This window comes from Anabrus simplex, chromosome 1, assembly GCF_040414725.1.
Source record: "Anabrus simplex isolate iqAnaSimp1 chromosome 1, ASM4041472v1, whole genome shotgun sequence".
NCBI classification, from domain to species: Eukaryota; Metazoa; Arthropoda; class Insecta; order Orthoptera; family Tettigoniidae; genus Anabrus; species Anabrus simplex.
The window spans coordinates 327,791,225-327,808,063 of NC_090265.1; the positions used below are offsets into that span (position 1 = coordinate 327,791,225).

A 16,839-nucleotide genomic window follows, 5' to 3' on the forward strand; every position below is an offset into this window, starting at 1 on the left:
TGTGAGAATTATTACCAACTCCCAACTTCATCAAGGAGAGGAAGTTACGTACTACTTGCTGTAGTACCTGATGTTGACAGGACAATGACCTAGCATGTGCATGATGGCCTTTTTGTCCACCTCTCACATTGTTTCCCAGATTCTGAGGCACATAAGTGAATATGCCTCTCCCTGTCAGCGGCTTGTTGTGACGTACTCTTCTTTCTTGCTCTCTGTGGCCCTTTGCACTTTCATATATATATATATTACATTGTTGCTGATTTTGATTCGATCTCTTCCTTCCGGTATAAAAGGAAGCCATGTATCATGTGAATGGGAATTGAAAAAATACTGACAGGTGTACGAATCCTTTAAAACATTCCCGAAACGATCTCATAGCACATTTGTAGAGCTAGTTACCGGCTCTTGGTCTTAAGCTTGCATACGGCTGCCACTGATATTCCCTCCCCCCCCCCTTTTTTTTCACTATATCGGATACAAGTATATGTAGAACAAACATTCGTCATGAGCTATTTTCGTGTAAAACCAACCGAAAGAGAGATACATCGAGTTTTATGCTGTAGGCTCCTACTGAAGCACATGCAGTTTTTTTGGTCAACTTATAACTGACTTATAGACCTTACTCTAAACTGAAACACCAAGTTTCATTAAAACCCACCCATCCATTTTCCCGTGATGCTGCAACAGACACAGGCAGACGAATATGAGACCGAACTCGACATACCTATGCCATTACAATTACGTCAGTTTTCTTGTCAGAATACAAGAGCCTCCGTGGCTCATGCGGCAGCGTGCCGGCCCCTTACTGCTGGGTTCAGTGGTTCAAACTCTATTTTAACTGAAGTTGTCAGACGAGGTTAACATTCTTTCATCAATTCACTGTCTGGCTCCATGGCTAAATAGTTAACGTGTTGGCCTTTGGTCACAGGGGTCCCAGGTTCGATTCCCGACAGGGTCGGGAATTTTAACCTTAATTGGTGAATTTCTCTGGCGTGTATGCCGTCTTCATCATCATTTCATCCTCATCATGATGCGCAGGTCGCCTGCATCTGGCGAACCAGACTCCCGGCACTAAAAGCCATACGCCATTTCATATCAATTAAGCAGAAGGAATAGCAATATCGATTTCTGATGTTCATTTAATCATATTTATTTAAATTTATTATAAGTGCTAAACTAACATACTGTATTTGAAAGCTTTTGGTTTCCTATTTTTTCTTAGTCTCTCATTGTCATGAAGACTATTCTCAGTACTTTTGAGATGTTATTAAAGTATGATAAATATATGACCACAGCTACTATAGGTGGGAAGTTTAATTTTATGCCATTTAGGGTACTTGCATGCCAATTTTGATGTTCCACTTCACTCAGAAGACAGCAAAACTGATTCACTGTTGGATGAATTATGGCTGAGTTTTATATATATATATAAATACATTTTTTTCTCCAGTTAAACACCAAATGTATATCAGAAATTTTCTACATGCCGATATTGTGCTATATTGGATGTCAGTTGGACTTTTTTCCACTCTTCAAAAATTCAAACTACCTCTGCCAGCTTCCGGAGGCCAACACACTATCATCGATCCATAGAGGATCTTTTTTCAAGTATTCTTGAGGAACAGCCACATTGTTTATTTAGCTGTTACCTGAAAAATTGTGGAGTTACAGCGATTGATCCCTAATCTTGTTAGTATCTTGGTGGGATTAAAGATGTTGTAATTTCTTATCAGAGCTAAGAAACAGTTTGTTGTTACAATATAAAATTCTGAACTTACCTGTTCTTTATGAGATAGAATACAAAATTATAACACACTTAATGTGGAGATGCACAGACCACGGACACAAAAAGAGAAAGTGTTTTTATTTCTTTAATTCAGTTTACATAGAATGTCTCATATTATTGGAGCAAAGGGGGCTAATAAACACTTTACACAACTAGACAATAATTATGAATCATAAATCTACTATCTGTTGTAATGAAATGTATTTAGAGAAATTTGTTTCAAGCTGCCATTTCTGTTATATGAAAAGTTGGATCAATATGATTGTTTCGGTGTTACAGGATTTGGAATTTCATGGTGTGATGCGCTTTTACTTCCAAGACTCCGGACAGAAGGTTGCCACCAAGTGTATCCGTGTTGCTTCGGACGCTACCTCACAGGCTGTTATTGAGACATTGATCGAGAAGTTCCGGCCCGACATGCGTATGCTCTCCATCCCCGAATATGCGCTCTATGAGATCCATGAAAATGGAGGTGTGTATTTTGTATGCTTCTTTTCTGAATTTCAGTTACCTTGCCCATCTTCTGTTGCTAAAGTAATTACTATAAAAGTTATGACCTTAATTTAAGTTATCATGTGACTTGGGGTTGACTTCCACAGTTCCAGGAAGTAGGTGCTAGTTTTGTTTTATGTACTTATGTCTGTGGCCCTTCATTTTATATTTGTATTTGCTATGACCTCATTGTTTACATGCAAATCAAAGCCTCTGGAGGAGTGGAAGGTGCCTTTACATGAGGTAGGTGGGAGTGATCTGGTTGGGACACCTTTGTTGCCAGGAATTAACCTGGTGCTCATAACAAACATTAATTTACAAAGATATATTTTTGACCTGTTTCTCAAGAGTGAAATTCAGGACCTAACAATTTAGGAATATTATCCATACCATCAAAATTGGTCACTTGACTGCAGTAAATTAAGAAAGTTACAATGGTGATTTGAAAATTACGAAGTAATTGAAATCTGTCTGGCCAGTTACCTTGCTTCGGTAATGAGTAGACCATACAGCAAGTGTCTCAATGCCGAGTTTCAGGCACCTGATCCCCTAAGGTGACCATTGGCTTTGGTCAGATGAGTTTCCCTAGGTGGAGGTGATGGTCCCCTCAGTGTAGGAAATGAGTCTGGAACCCATCGAGTAGTGTCTGACACCGGGTTAGGGGCAGCTGCAAAAGGTGTCTTTACTCCGTGTTAGCAGTGGCCTGATCACCTGATCACTTGCAGGCAGTAGCTCTAAAATGCATTTAGGAGTGACAGCACCATTGTAATAACAGCCTGCAATGAAAATGGCACTTCTAAATCAACCTCAGAAAAGGCTAGGGCATTCCGCAGAAGCGACTTGCAGTTCTTATCCGGGGAAACTGTAAGAAGTGGGTAACGAGTAGACAACATTATTAAGGTGGCAGTAATCAACCTCATGTCACTGACTGGAAAGTCAGAAGAGGTGATGATTGATTTCATGGAAGAGGAGAATATAGTGATGATGGGATTGAATGATGTTAAGTGGATAGGAAAAGGAAAGAAGTAGTTCAGAAAGGGATATGCTCTGTACTGGAAAGGAGGCCATAAGGCAAAGAATGGAGTGTACAATATCTTAGATGAACATATAAAGTGGACTACATAAGTGATAGAATAATATGTAATTTTAATTCAGAACTGAACAAACACTTCCCCCAAGAGGAGGCTGCCAAAAATTATAAAACATATATTTGACAAGCAAGAAAAATTAAATATTTACAGATCAAATAGATACAAGTAGTCTATATATAATGTTTGTCTGGTATGTATAGTTGACACTAAGAGTGTTGCAGAATGGATAGGGATCCTTTCAAAGAATGTAGGATTAATTTCTGTAATATGGACAGATGCAGGTTAGATCATTGACAGAAAAGAACAAAGCTTTTTGGTATCATTCCCCTTGCTCCAGTCAGCAGCCCATTCACTTCGATATTTCTTCGTCCATACTTTTGGCAGTGGAAGGGGTGGTACATTTGTAAATCTTCTTCTTTTCTTCATTGACGTCATTTGGTTGGTTTGTTGGGGCTGGTTTTGAATCAGATAGTTGGCTCAGTCATGTAAGAAATCAAAGTATTTTCGAAGGCAATCATATCGATCTTCTGGGAGCTTCCGTTGACCAGGAAACAGTGTAATTCCTCATGCACAGTGTACCCGGCATCTCGCAGCATGCTCATATTTGGTGGTGTCTGGTATTGCGCAAGAGTTCCCCATGTGGTCCAGAATCCCAAGTCATGGGCAACAGTTTCTATCTCATAGCAACAATATTGGCAACGATTATTGTCTGCCAGGGATTGCATAAACTTCTGTCACTTTCAAGGCCTCCCACCATTTACAGCAAGATAGGCCTTTGTGGTACTTTATCCATTAATTCACTAAAAGGAGCAACACCATTTCCTTTTTTAGGGAGCTGAGACCATATAGTGTACTTAAGATATCAGAGTTGATTTCTAATTTCTTCGAGTCTAAGAATCCATCTCCGGTGCAGTGCAAGTTTTCAGTGTGACTTAAAAGCTTCTATAGGCATTGATTGCTCTCTTCTAGGAGGTTTCTAGTTCAAAGGATCTGTGGGTTCTGATCCTTATGGAGTGACCTTAGGGCATTTATATGCTGGAGAATAGCCTCCCACTGTGCACAAAAGAGTCCAAGACCCTTGTACTTCCTATGGCAGTAGATCATACTTTCTGGAAGATCTGAAGGGAGATGAAGATTCTTTTAGTGTCCTGTCACTATCTTGAAGGAATTGAAGTTAAGGACAGAGAATGGAGTAAAGGATTTCATCGAAGTGTATGCAACCCAGACTGGATGTAAAGAAGGAAGATATGCACAAATTCTCCTGGAGATATAGGAGAGAGGTAAAGGATGTGGAAGTGATTGTCATGGGAGATTTTAATGTAATGGAGGGATGTAACAGAAAGGGAATGGAAGAAGTAATTGGACCTTGCGGATATGAAAAGAGGAATGAAGTATGGCATGTCTGGAATAGGGATAAAACAGAAGAAAGTAACAGAAAATGTAAAGAAGGTGAAAGAAAGTAGTAAGTAAAGAAAAGCTGAGAAGAATTTACATTAAAGTTGAAAGAGAATGTATAGGAGGAAAAGGTTGCTATATGGACTTGTAAGCTTTCAAATATTTTTACATGTTGTTGGGGACAAGAAAGGTAGGTATATTGGTTATTATTAATGGGAGTACATGTATGTAACATGTATGTAATTGAATAAACATTTACATAACAGGAATATGTTGAATATATGTTTCATTAAGTAGTCAGCATTGTGAGGATTGTACACGTCAAAATGAACAGTTGAGTCTATGCAATATTGTCGCAAGATATTAGAGAGAGGATATTTGAATTGAATCTTCTCTGTCCTTTTATAGTGCTTTCTGTTTTATATTGTATTCTGAAGTCCAATAAAATGTATATGAGTTGCATTAGTTATGTTTTAAACAAAAATTTTACATTATTAAAATTTTCTGTCATCGAATGGAGCCCATTTGAGGAGTTTCACCGCACTGTTATGTACACCAGTATAAAATATAACAAGTTTTGCTATTTTGTGAATAGTTTATTCCATTTTTCAATAAAATCTACCAAATTATACTCATTGGTTACTAACAGTATGAAAAAAAAAAGAAGACCTATGCTAATCATGACACGGCAGTTAAGTTCAACTATTAATTTAGAATTTTTTTATTTTTAATAAGTGTAACATAAACTCGCAACTTGAGCTTAATCTGTACTCATTCATTGTGGATAAAATTAACTTCCCAAACACATTGTGTGTGCTATAGTTTGAAGAAGTTCTATAGTTCTTCAGAATTGGGCATTTTCATTTTCTTTCATTGAATAGTTAGTATTTTCCATTTTATTGTGAACTGTATGGATGCAATAATAATGTAATACAGACCAGACTTAGAGTACTGCAACTTGGTCAGGATTTTAACAGGATCTAATGAAATATTAGCAGTATAAATATGTTTTATAAACTTTGGTTTAAGATGTTTTGAAGTTTACTACAACTGAAGTTTTTTAAATTTTATTATAATGCCCTGTCTAATAGAAGTTTGATCACAATATTGAATTTTTAAGAAAACACAGTTTATCATATTTTTGCATGCATTCACTGAACATTTTCTCTTTCTTTCATTTCGTGTCTTACTGTTAACTTATTTTCTTATGAGAGAATTTGATAGTTCATTTACATTTCATTCAGAGTTACTATTGTTCGTATTTTATAATTTGATCAGAGCTTTACATTCATTATTTACAAATTGTAAACATAAATTTAGTTTCGATGTGTTTCTTTATTTTGCTAATTAAAAGAAAGTATACATCTTGCATCTTGTATGTAGTATTCAGGTTCATGTTAATTTTTATGGATTCAGCTACAAACTACTGCTGTTTCATATAAATACATCCCTGTAGCATATTAAAATTGAACATACCAATTCCATTTTCACCAGTACTCATTTGCAAGGTGGCAGTAGTAATGTTCCAGCCTTTTCTTCAGCCTGTTGTCCTAAATGTTAACATTGCTAGGTAGTAACCAGCAGCCAAGGGACCAGCACTCAGGTACTTGAGTTGATGCCTGACATAACAATTTCTACACATTCATGTATCACATGTGTTCATACAAGAATTAGCAGTTTGCTTGTGGGTGAACTACAACTATACATTATCTATATTCTAACTGGTGAGAGACATCACTTCATTTATTTCACCTCATTTTTGTGTGGGTTACCCATTAAATATTCTCAGCTTTGATTGTCATTGATTTTAATATCCCTATATAGTAGTCAATGCTGTAAGTGTAATGAGTGAGGGATAAATACCCTGTCTGTAACTCATTGGATGAAACATGATGGAGTGAGCTTTGTGTGTTGATGCTAAAACTCTTTGATGCACTCTAAATCGGTACATCAAATTGCCATAAAGATACTTTCATCACTTTTAAGGAACTGGTGGATGAAGGTACAAAATGCTGCTGATTTTTTTATGTATTTCATATGTAAATCCACAGGCTAAATATTCCTGTGACTCTTTCTCTAATCCTTTCATGACTTACAAACATGTGTTAAATCTTCTAAGAGGTCAGTCAATATTTACTTTATAATGAAGTGAATGAGATCATACTGTTGACTAGATATGTTTACTCTCTGTTTGTGGTGTGTGAAATTTAACTATCATAAACAATTACAAATATTTTAAGGAATTTAAGTTCTGCCCCAAGATTCTGGCTGCCAGCCCTGAGTTGTAATCTTCCACCTCACCTGCGGGGAGAAAAAAATAAAAAAAATAAAGCACTCTGCTTAAGGATATTGCAGGCATTGAAGTAAACAGGCTCCCTTCTAGATATCCTCCAATAAGAACAGCCAAGGCCCTGGCAGACACTAATGTCTACACCAGCCTGTCCTGAAGAAGAAGAAGAGCAATGGGCTTTACGTCGCACCGACACAGATAGGTCTTATGGCGACGATGGGATAGGAAAGGCCTAGGAGTTGGAAGGAAGCGGCCGTGGCCTTAATTAAGGTACAGCCCCAGCATTTGCCTGGTGTGAAAATGGGAAACCACGGAAAACCATTTTCAGGGCTGCCGATAGTGGGATTCGAACCTACTATCTCCCGGATGCAAGCTCACAGCCGCGCGCCTCTACGCGCACGGCCAACTCGCCCGGTCCAGCCTGTCCTGGAAACAAGAATGGATTAACACCTGTTCACTCCAAGTGCAAAGTTTTGTTGTTAAACCTGTTACTTTACAAGTGATAAGCTTTAACAGCTTCATTTCAAGTAATACTAATCCCGTATTGACTATAATCAATCAATGAATATTCAAGATAAACTTAAATATTATAATTAAGCGGTCCGCCTATTCAGTACAATATATAATTTATTAATATCTAGGACATGTTTCGTACCCTAAGGGACATCATCAGCTAATAATAAATTAATATTAATATATCAGAAGTAAATATTAAAATTGGAAAGACACATTAAAATTTTTGACAATTTAAAATAAGATCTTCAAATTTTGTTAAAATTGTAATTGTTTTAAAGCAGATGCACACTTACCTCGGTAGAAGTGAGTCCTTCTCCGCACATCGGGGCCAATAATAAGGAATAAAATTATATCCATTACCACACAGAACTTTACCGTCACGGCCCCGATCTGACTTTAAATTCTGAAGCATTTAAATTTTAGTATACCATCTAAGGAATGCTTATTAAGTTTCAACAAATCTTTCACCAAGGAATACAAATCAAGTGTGCTATTTGCAACAAATGATATTTTAAGATTTTATAAGCAAAACTGGTGTTTTCCAAGAACATCAACAAGAGAAATATGGACAATTTAACTGTTTTACCTGTTGTTATGACTTACAATTTTAACAAAATTTGAAGATCTTATTTTAAATTGTCAAAAATTTTAATGTGTCTTTCCAATTTTAATATTTATTTCTGATATATTAATATTAATTTATTATTAGCTGTTGATGTCCCTTAGGGGACGAAACATATCCTAGATATTAATAAATTATATATTGTATTGAATAGGCGGACCGCTTAATTATAATATTTAAGTTTATCTTGAATATTCATTGATTGAAACCTGTTACTCGAAATTTACCTCACAGAATAAGATAAGAACAAATCATGATAGATGTGCTGACCTGTTGTAGAAATGGGGGAAATCCTGATTCCAACATACAAATGCAGATTTTATGTCAAACTAACATATTGTTGGGGAATGTCCCCTGTCTTCCTACTGTTTCCAAGTTTCCAAGTGCTACTACAGATTTTTGTGTTGAAGAGATGTCAAAACATTTTGATGGCTATAACCTATAATGTGTTTGTAATCTTAGAAATAGTTCCTACGTTTGCTGGTAATCCTGTCCTTGAATTCTTGTTTCCAGAAGAGCGAAGGCTGGGTGTGGATGAGAAGCCCCTGCTGGTGCAACTGAATTGGCACATGGATGATCGCGAGGGTCGTTTTCTTCTACGACGCATCGATGATAAGACTAATGTAAGTTACACAACAGTTTAAGGAAAAGGCTTACAGATACAGTCTAGCTTAATTAACTGGTTTTAATCATGTTGCCATTTTTAGATGTTTTGATATGAAGTTTACACATTTTGATTTTTTTAAAGTGAATTTTCCAAAGGGGGGAAATATCAGTTTGGAGAAATTTTGTCATATTTCCATTTCTACTGAGAAAGATTTGATTGTCTACAAGTGTTGTGTGTTGGTACAGTTCACTGCATTTCTGCTATTGATAATCTATTTTCAGTTAAAGTACAGTGTAAGATAGTACCAGTATGTAAAACAAAATGCTTAAATATCTTTTCAGTTTAAGAAAATTTGGAAATTTAACGTAATATTATTTATTTTAGAGATTATATTTGGAGATACACTAGTTGTTTAATGCAAAATCAAGTTCATTCAATTTTCCCTTCCTAATATAAAGTATGCCATTTCATGAAAATCATGTGCTGTTGTGACAGAATGAGGGGCTGTGTAGCCAAGGCAGTAAGGATGTGCTCAGTTCACTCCAGAGGACGTGGGTTCAATTCCCCATCAGGAAGTTGAAAAATTTAAGAAACAAGATTTCAGCTGACGGAGTGGCACATGAACTCAAGGTTCACTCAGCCTTCATTAAAAATAAGTACCAGGTTAATTCCTGGGAGCAAAGCTGGCTGGGCATAAGGCTGACCACTGTATCCCACTTATTATTTTATGCTCCACTAACTACTTATATGATTTTCGGAGATGCTATAGTGCCGGCATTTTGTCCTACTGGAGTTCTTCTTTGTGCTGGTAAAAAAAATTTGACATGAGGCTACCATATTTGAGCACCTTCAAATACCACTGGATCGAGCTGGATTCAAACCTGCCAATTTGGCTCTGATTGCAAGCATTTTACTGCCTGAGCTACTCAGCCTGATGTTTGGCAATGGGAACACATGTGGTTTATGCGAATTGTCATTTTGCTACATTTATAAACTCACCACCAATTTCTCGTAAAGTTTGTGTCAAGTCATCTAGCCACTGATTTCTCAGAGTAATGGGTTGCATTGGGTATATAATGTATGTATGAGTTATGGTTTATATCTCTAACTGAAATTGTTGAACTACTGCAGAACTCAAATCCTGAGCCTTTCCAATGTCTATAAGGTATTTGCCGTTTTGGCTAGGAGCTGATGATCTTGTAACATGCGAGAGAATTATTGGATCTTTTTTTTAAACCCATTTTGTTCTTATTAATGCAACTATTGATAGATCAATTTTATTAGAAGATACTGAAGAAATCTTAGGTAAACGAAGTAAACTCATGTTCTTATCCCAAGGTGGTGCAGCTTTTTTCGGGCATACCCCCAATGGAGGTCAGCTCCATGTACTATTTTAGCTACATACCTCCCCTCCTTTAAACAACAAGCATCATCATCATCATCATCACAGCATCAATTTCTGGCAGTACCAGGAACTGAAACCGGGCCTCCGAGGACTGCAGCTAATAGGGCTAAACGTTACGCAACAGAGGCGGACAAATCTTAGGTGAATGCCTTTTTTTTTTTTTTTTAAATGGTTGAAACCTACCTTTCATCAGATGGTATTGTGCAGGATTCTTCAAATTAAGTCAAGTCCAGTCATTACTCTGATTTAAGTTAAAGGTTTGGCCAAGATGAATTTGAATATTGTATTTGTTGGCATGTGGAGTTTCAGAATGAATGAATGTGTGTGTGTGTGTGTTTTTTCCCCCCCTAGATCTCTTCAGGCTGTAGTGAATGAAGGAGGATTTATAAAGAGCACAACAATTGCTTATAAGCTCGTAAGAAAGTCTGTCTGCTACCTGATATATTCTCGTTGTACTGTCAGATATTTGAGATGCTCAGTTCTTGTTGTACATGTTATCGTTCATTTTTAAAATGTATCTTGTCTTCTGCCTCTCTTCTCTTCCTTCAAAGCTACCCATAATACCCTAAACTGTTAGACTGTTCCAAGAGATAGGGTAAGTTGTACTCTGGTAAAGGTTCTTTCTCTGCTCCTGAGTTAGGATTTACACAATCTTTAGTCTCCCAAATACAGTTGTGGCGATAGGAAATTAGAAGTGCAGGGTGGGATACAAAAATGTAGAGTCAGCAAGAAGTACCGGAAATACGGGTGATTTAGTTAGGGGAAGGGGGTGAGAGCAAAATTGAAATAAGTAGCTACAAAATGGTAAGTTTTTGATGCTTCGAGAGAGTAGTAAAGGTTGACAGTTAACTGTGGTAATAATAGTTTTTTGAGAACTTGATTGAATACTGTACAATAAAACTTTAATCAAAGGACAATTACACATGTGTTACAATGAAATAATAATAAATAATGTTATTTGCTTTACGTCCCACTAACTACTTTTACGGTTTTCGGAGACACCGAGGTGCCAGAATTTAGTCCCGCAGGAATTCTTTTACGTGCCAATAAATCTACTGACACATGGCTGATATATTTGAGCACCTTCAAATACCACCGGACTGAACCAGGGTCAAACCTACCAAGTTGAGGTCAGAAGGCCAGCGTCTCAACCGTCTGAGCCATCAACCCGGCACAGTTAAATAGAAATATGGCTCGGTGAGGAAAGTAACGGGAAACTACCTCACTCCTCATTTCCCTAGTACGCCTCTTCAGTGATGCCCAGGCCATCTATGACAGCTGATGGCGGAGCTGTTGAGGATCCAACCAGCCTTCGGGCTGAGGACTAAACAGACATACATGATGTGATTATGCAATAAAGAAAAGTCATTTAATGTTTGACTATCCACTAAGAAGACACTAGGTAGAACTGCACAGACACATTATCTGAGTTAGACAGTGTGTAGCAAGCGAGTGAATCATACCTCATTGTCCATGACCTTGGCAAAAATATATCCCTGCTGTCCTTCCTCATAGCACCTGCTGAAAGTGCGATTACTATCTGATGGCACAAACCTGCACAAAGATCTGAGCTTGGAGGGGAAAATGGTGGAAGGAAGGTAGTGGAAGTGATAACAACTGCTGAGCTATTGGGAATGAAATGAAGCTATGTCACCCTAACATAGTCACCAGAAGCCAGTCTGAACACTTCGGTAGCAACTAGCGAAGCGAACATTCCTCCCCACTCACTGATGCTGCAGCCCATGGACTCATCCACATATAAGACTTTTAGTGCTCAAGTAAGGTTCTGTGCCGCAAGATACTAATCACGCTTCTACACGCTGCGCGAGTCTCCACTACTTGCTGTATGAATTGGTTAGCTGCGTCATATGGCATATTTCCGCTAAGTAATCCTTTTTAGTTAAACGTTTTTATAATTCCTAGTTTTAGGTGGCTAAAATGGAATAAAAATGAAACTTTTTCTCCACAAAGTGGTGGGGTGTGACTGCCTCCCTATCACCGCCACTGTCCAAATATACAACTAATGTACAGTCTCCTTCATTAAAACCAATTAGTGTTTTCTGTGGCCTTGTATTTAAATTCAAGAATGTTTCTATATTATAAAGTTTTTCCATCAGTATTCAGTAAATTTTATGCATATTGATATATTTTAGTTAACAGAAATACAATTTTTTTCACAGGTACCAGCAGTGGGCTTCCAGGAAGGTGGGTCTAGCTTCCGACGTAAGTTGTCGAAACGTGAGAAGAAACAATTAAAGAAGCAAGAGAAAATGAACAAACTTAAAACGAATGCACCGAGTAATAACGAAAACGAAACGGGTGGTGTGGCAGAAAAGCTATATACAGGTACATTCTTCATAATTGTGTGTGTAAATCGATAGTATATGTGTATATATATATATATACACACACTTCATAATTTGCTCAATATGGAACATTTAAACCATGCTAAAAATTATCTGCTTTCTCTCTCAAACTTCATTCCAAATTTACTGCTCCTACATTCTGTGAATTGTTTTCCATATTTGTTTGTACTCTCTATTATGATTATGTTTTACCAATATTTGTTTGTTCCATTTTTATCAAGTGATATAGAACATACTGTAATTTTAGTTGTTTCAGTTATAGATTATATCATTTCTTATCGACACTACCTAACACTCATGTTTAAGTGCAACAGGGCCTTTGAATGTTCCTGAAGATGAAGATGGTGATGATCCAGTGAACGTGTCCAAAGTTAACACAGTTCAAACAGTCTCCAGCAATATAGTGCCAAAATTTGTTTAAATCTTCTTTCACATTTGAGACAGCAGGAAGTTTTATTTCTTAAGCCAGTAAAGTTTTATTTCACAAGCCAGTGTATCAGCTTAGAAATGGAAGGCTATGAAGGATATTTGTGGGAGGCACGTTGCAAATGTTGTAATTGGCATGCTTCTCATGGATCATTCAGCACTATTTTTTGAGAATGCCATGCAGCTTTTGTGGGATGGTGAAGTTAAGCGAGAACAAATTTTGTTCTTAGTAACAGATGCTGTAGAATCTGACACTATTCAAGGTTCTGTGTGCTAGGTTACAAAAGAAGAAACATTCATGAGTTATATTTACGAAAACCAAAAATATTTATAGTTACGAAGAGCACAAACAACTATCCACATTGGTGGTAATCGTAACATTGCTGTAAACTGTAAGCACTTACACTTACACTGTAGGGAGTATAAGCATTTCCGTCAGAGACCACCACCATACAGAACTAGGATTTGTACAGTGACACTATTCGAATAACTGAAAAAGTTCCAAGAAACGCCGCCAGATGTTATATTACTTCAGTAAGCAATTAAGTTCTTAGGACTAGCCTAAAACGACAAATGCCCTGCTCCCTCATGTGAGACCAAACTGCAAATGCTGTATACACTCTATTGACTGTCCCTAGGTGCACTCGTCAACAGGTTAAACCAATATGTTGGCACCATAACTTTTTCCACTACTTTTCTTGGACATTCTCTTTTTTTTTCCTTCCAAAATAAACCAGAATTAGATATGCAAAATCCTTGAATTTTTCTGAACCTCAGAATGCTACTCTTTCCTATCCAGGCTTCAACATTATTTAAGAGAATGAAACTCTCCTTTCTTTCCCTTGAGGGTTTATAATCTTGTGTTAAGCACTTTAAATTTGAACTTTGATCATATTTGTGATCTCAGACCATAGCCTCAACGACAATATCGTTAAGATCATCTTCATTTGCGTCTTTGAAATAATGCACAATAATGCTGCAGTGAAGAAAGGAATGTTTAGTTTGGTTCGGCAGCTCACTTTGGGTCTACTACTTTTTCTCCACATATTATTATGGGATGAAGGGCAAGGATGCAAATGGCTAACTTACTGGCTACCAAGTTGCTGTAAATATATAGTGTAGCTGCATTCAGGCTTATCTGTTGAGATTAATCTTCATAACTATATCCTTGATGTCTTCCCACACCAACTCAGTTGGATTGAGAACCGAAGTAAATGTGATGTAACCTGAAAATATGCAGTATGGAGTTTAGTGGAATTATTTATGATTGCCATGCCATATTTATTTATTTATTTATTTATTTATTTATTTATTTATTTATCCTGTTAAATGTATAGTACGTGAACCTTTTCTTGATATCTGAGCTCCCTAGTTCTGAATCGGAACTTGGTATCAAGAAAAGGTTCACGTACTATACCCACAGAGGACATAATGTAAACAACCTTCAACAAAACAAAACTTTCATTAAATCTGGGGAAATCTGTAAAGCCGTGGAATTTTCTATTGCTGATACTGAACACTTAATGAAATTATGGGTTACACTAAGGAATGCATACAAAACACCTTGAGTTATGAAGGATTAAGTTGTAAGAGGATGTATAACGTACCTATCTTTCTGTATCTCATCTGCCGTCTCACCATAGCTGTCTTCCTAATTACTGTTGTCATCCTCGGATTCATAGAGGTACCAGCACTCACTGAAATAATGAATCTGTCAATAGGGTCATTAATGAGGGCATCTCTGGAACAATATTTATCTTCTATCATAGTTCATGCTTGCAATATTTTCTCTATTTGGATACTGAATATTCGAAATATTAAAAAAATTCATGCTTGCTTTACATCTAGAGAGTCGGACACAGATTCGTCCACTCTATCGTTGATGTCTGCCCACACCAACTCAATAGGATTGAGGTCTGCATGATTGGGCAGCAGATACAAAACGTTATGTCTGTCATTGATGAATAATTATATAAATTTCTTAACAATTCCACTTTGGTCATACTTGCTTCAAGTTGGACATTATTGTGCATAAGCCAGTAAACAGTGTCCTTTTTTTTTTTTTTTTTTAGTGATGAGAGTGTTGGCTTTCTGTTTTCCTGTATGCTGTGATAAGTAGCATTGTTTAATACTTTTTTACTGTTTGGACTGAAGTTCAGTAACACTTGCCTTTTCATCCAGGTTGAAAAATTGTTAAAGTCCATGTTGTCATGGTAGTACCCTGTTTTTTGGTTTTAATTTTAATATCAATACAGCATTGTTTATAAAGCCTTCCTCTCCTCTGGCATGTTCAATATTAATGTGAGGACTTTTCCCTATAGCTTGTAGATTGCCTAATTTTGTATCACTGGGCGAATTGGCTGTGCGGTTAGGGGCGTGGAGCTGTGAGCTAGCATCTGGGAGATAGTGAGTTCGAACCCCACTGTCGGTAGCCCTGAAGATGGTTTTCCATGGTTTCCCATTTTTACACCAGGCAAATGCTGGGGCTGTATCTTTTCCTATGCCATCATCGCCATAAGACCAATCTGTGTCGGTGCGACGTAAAGAAAAAAAAAATATCAGATGGCCAGTAGAAAGAATGAATGTCTTATCTAAATATACTAATTTCATACCATTCTTTTCTATACTGACAAATTTGTCTCAGGAAACTGCCTATCCATGCCGCATAATTTCGGGTTTTTTCTATTAAAAACTTGCGAGAACTGTGGCACTTGGTCCACTAAACCTCAACATACTCCTTCTGACAATCGAGTCTTATTTTAAAATAGTTTAATTTATTCATAGATTATTCCTCTGGTTTCTCCCCTTAATAGCCATCCAGATTTGCTAGCAGATTTCAAAGAAGCAGACACTATGCGAGAGAGAGGATTGTATGTCATTTAAAGGGGAAAAAGTACAACTAAAGAAAGAAAATGTACATAAAACCTACAAAACAGTGTGAGCATGATAATGAAAATAGCAACGTAGAAAATGAGTCCTCACATTGTGGTGGCCAGACAGCGTGTGACGGTTCATGACTCCCTCTACCACTCCTTTATGATGTCATCTGTCCACTTAAACAATGTGTGCAGGAGAGTGGCTTTAGCACAGGTTCTTTTCTTGATTGGAGCGTAATAGCTTCTGTACAGTTCATCTGTTTCATTCTTCTTCACTCAGTAGTATTAGTGACATATTTCATGACATAATACTTATTGTGCTTTCCCTTTATGATGTGTTTCATTCTGTTCTTGCTATGTCTCTCATTTCTTTTACCTCTTAGAAACATAATGTTTTCATATTAAATATTGTATACTGCATCATGGAGATTTGTAGGTAGGACTGAGCATTAAAATTCTTCAGAGAACATGATCACGTGAACAATACCATTTATTCAAAACTATGAGTTGAAGATCTTGAACTTTTCAGCTTTGTAGTTTAGTAGATTGGAGTATATAAGTTGTGCACTTTAAAATGTCTCCATTTTTTTTAATGAGATCTTGGCCCTTTATTTCTCTTTTCGACTCCCAAGTCCACCAAGTCCCTTAGGGAAAGTTTCCATATATTATTCAGTAAATACAGTATTAGTTAATGAGTGCCCTTTTCTGTAAATACATCATTCACTTACATTTGGATGATTTAATAATCCTGAAGTACAAATTTAGAAGGATGTACACAGTTAAAAAAAATTAGGGGAACATGTTTTGTAACGTCTGGTATGTGAACGTTAATTTGGTAGATAGGGTTCCAATGGTTGTACAGCATAGCTTGAGATTTTAGCTACTCAGGGGAGTTAAATCGAAGTTACCGTATACTCCATCTGTAGGCGTAGCCATGCATCAGGCCCTAAACTGTCAGTGACCTCTC

General features: G+C 37.0%; 1 protein-coding gene across 1 annotated transcript in view; it reads left to right on the plus strand.

Moving 5' to 3' along the window:
* Positions 1-16,839, plus strand: part of cno (adherens junction formation factor afadin) — a 1,322,290-nt gene that overhangs the window by 789,133 nt on the left and 516,318 nt on the right. Inside the window, exons 3-5 of the mRNA XM_067134851.2 lie at positions 2,066-2,258; positions 8,706-8,815; positions 12,385-12,550. Coding sequence (XP_066990952.2) covers positions 2,066-2,258; positions 8,706-8,815; positions 12,385-12,550 — 469 coding nt within the window. The remainder of the gene's footprint in view (positions 1-2,065; positions 2,259-8,705; positions 8,816-12,384; positions 12,551-16,839) is intronic.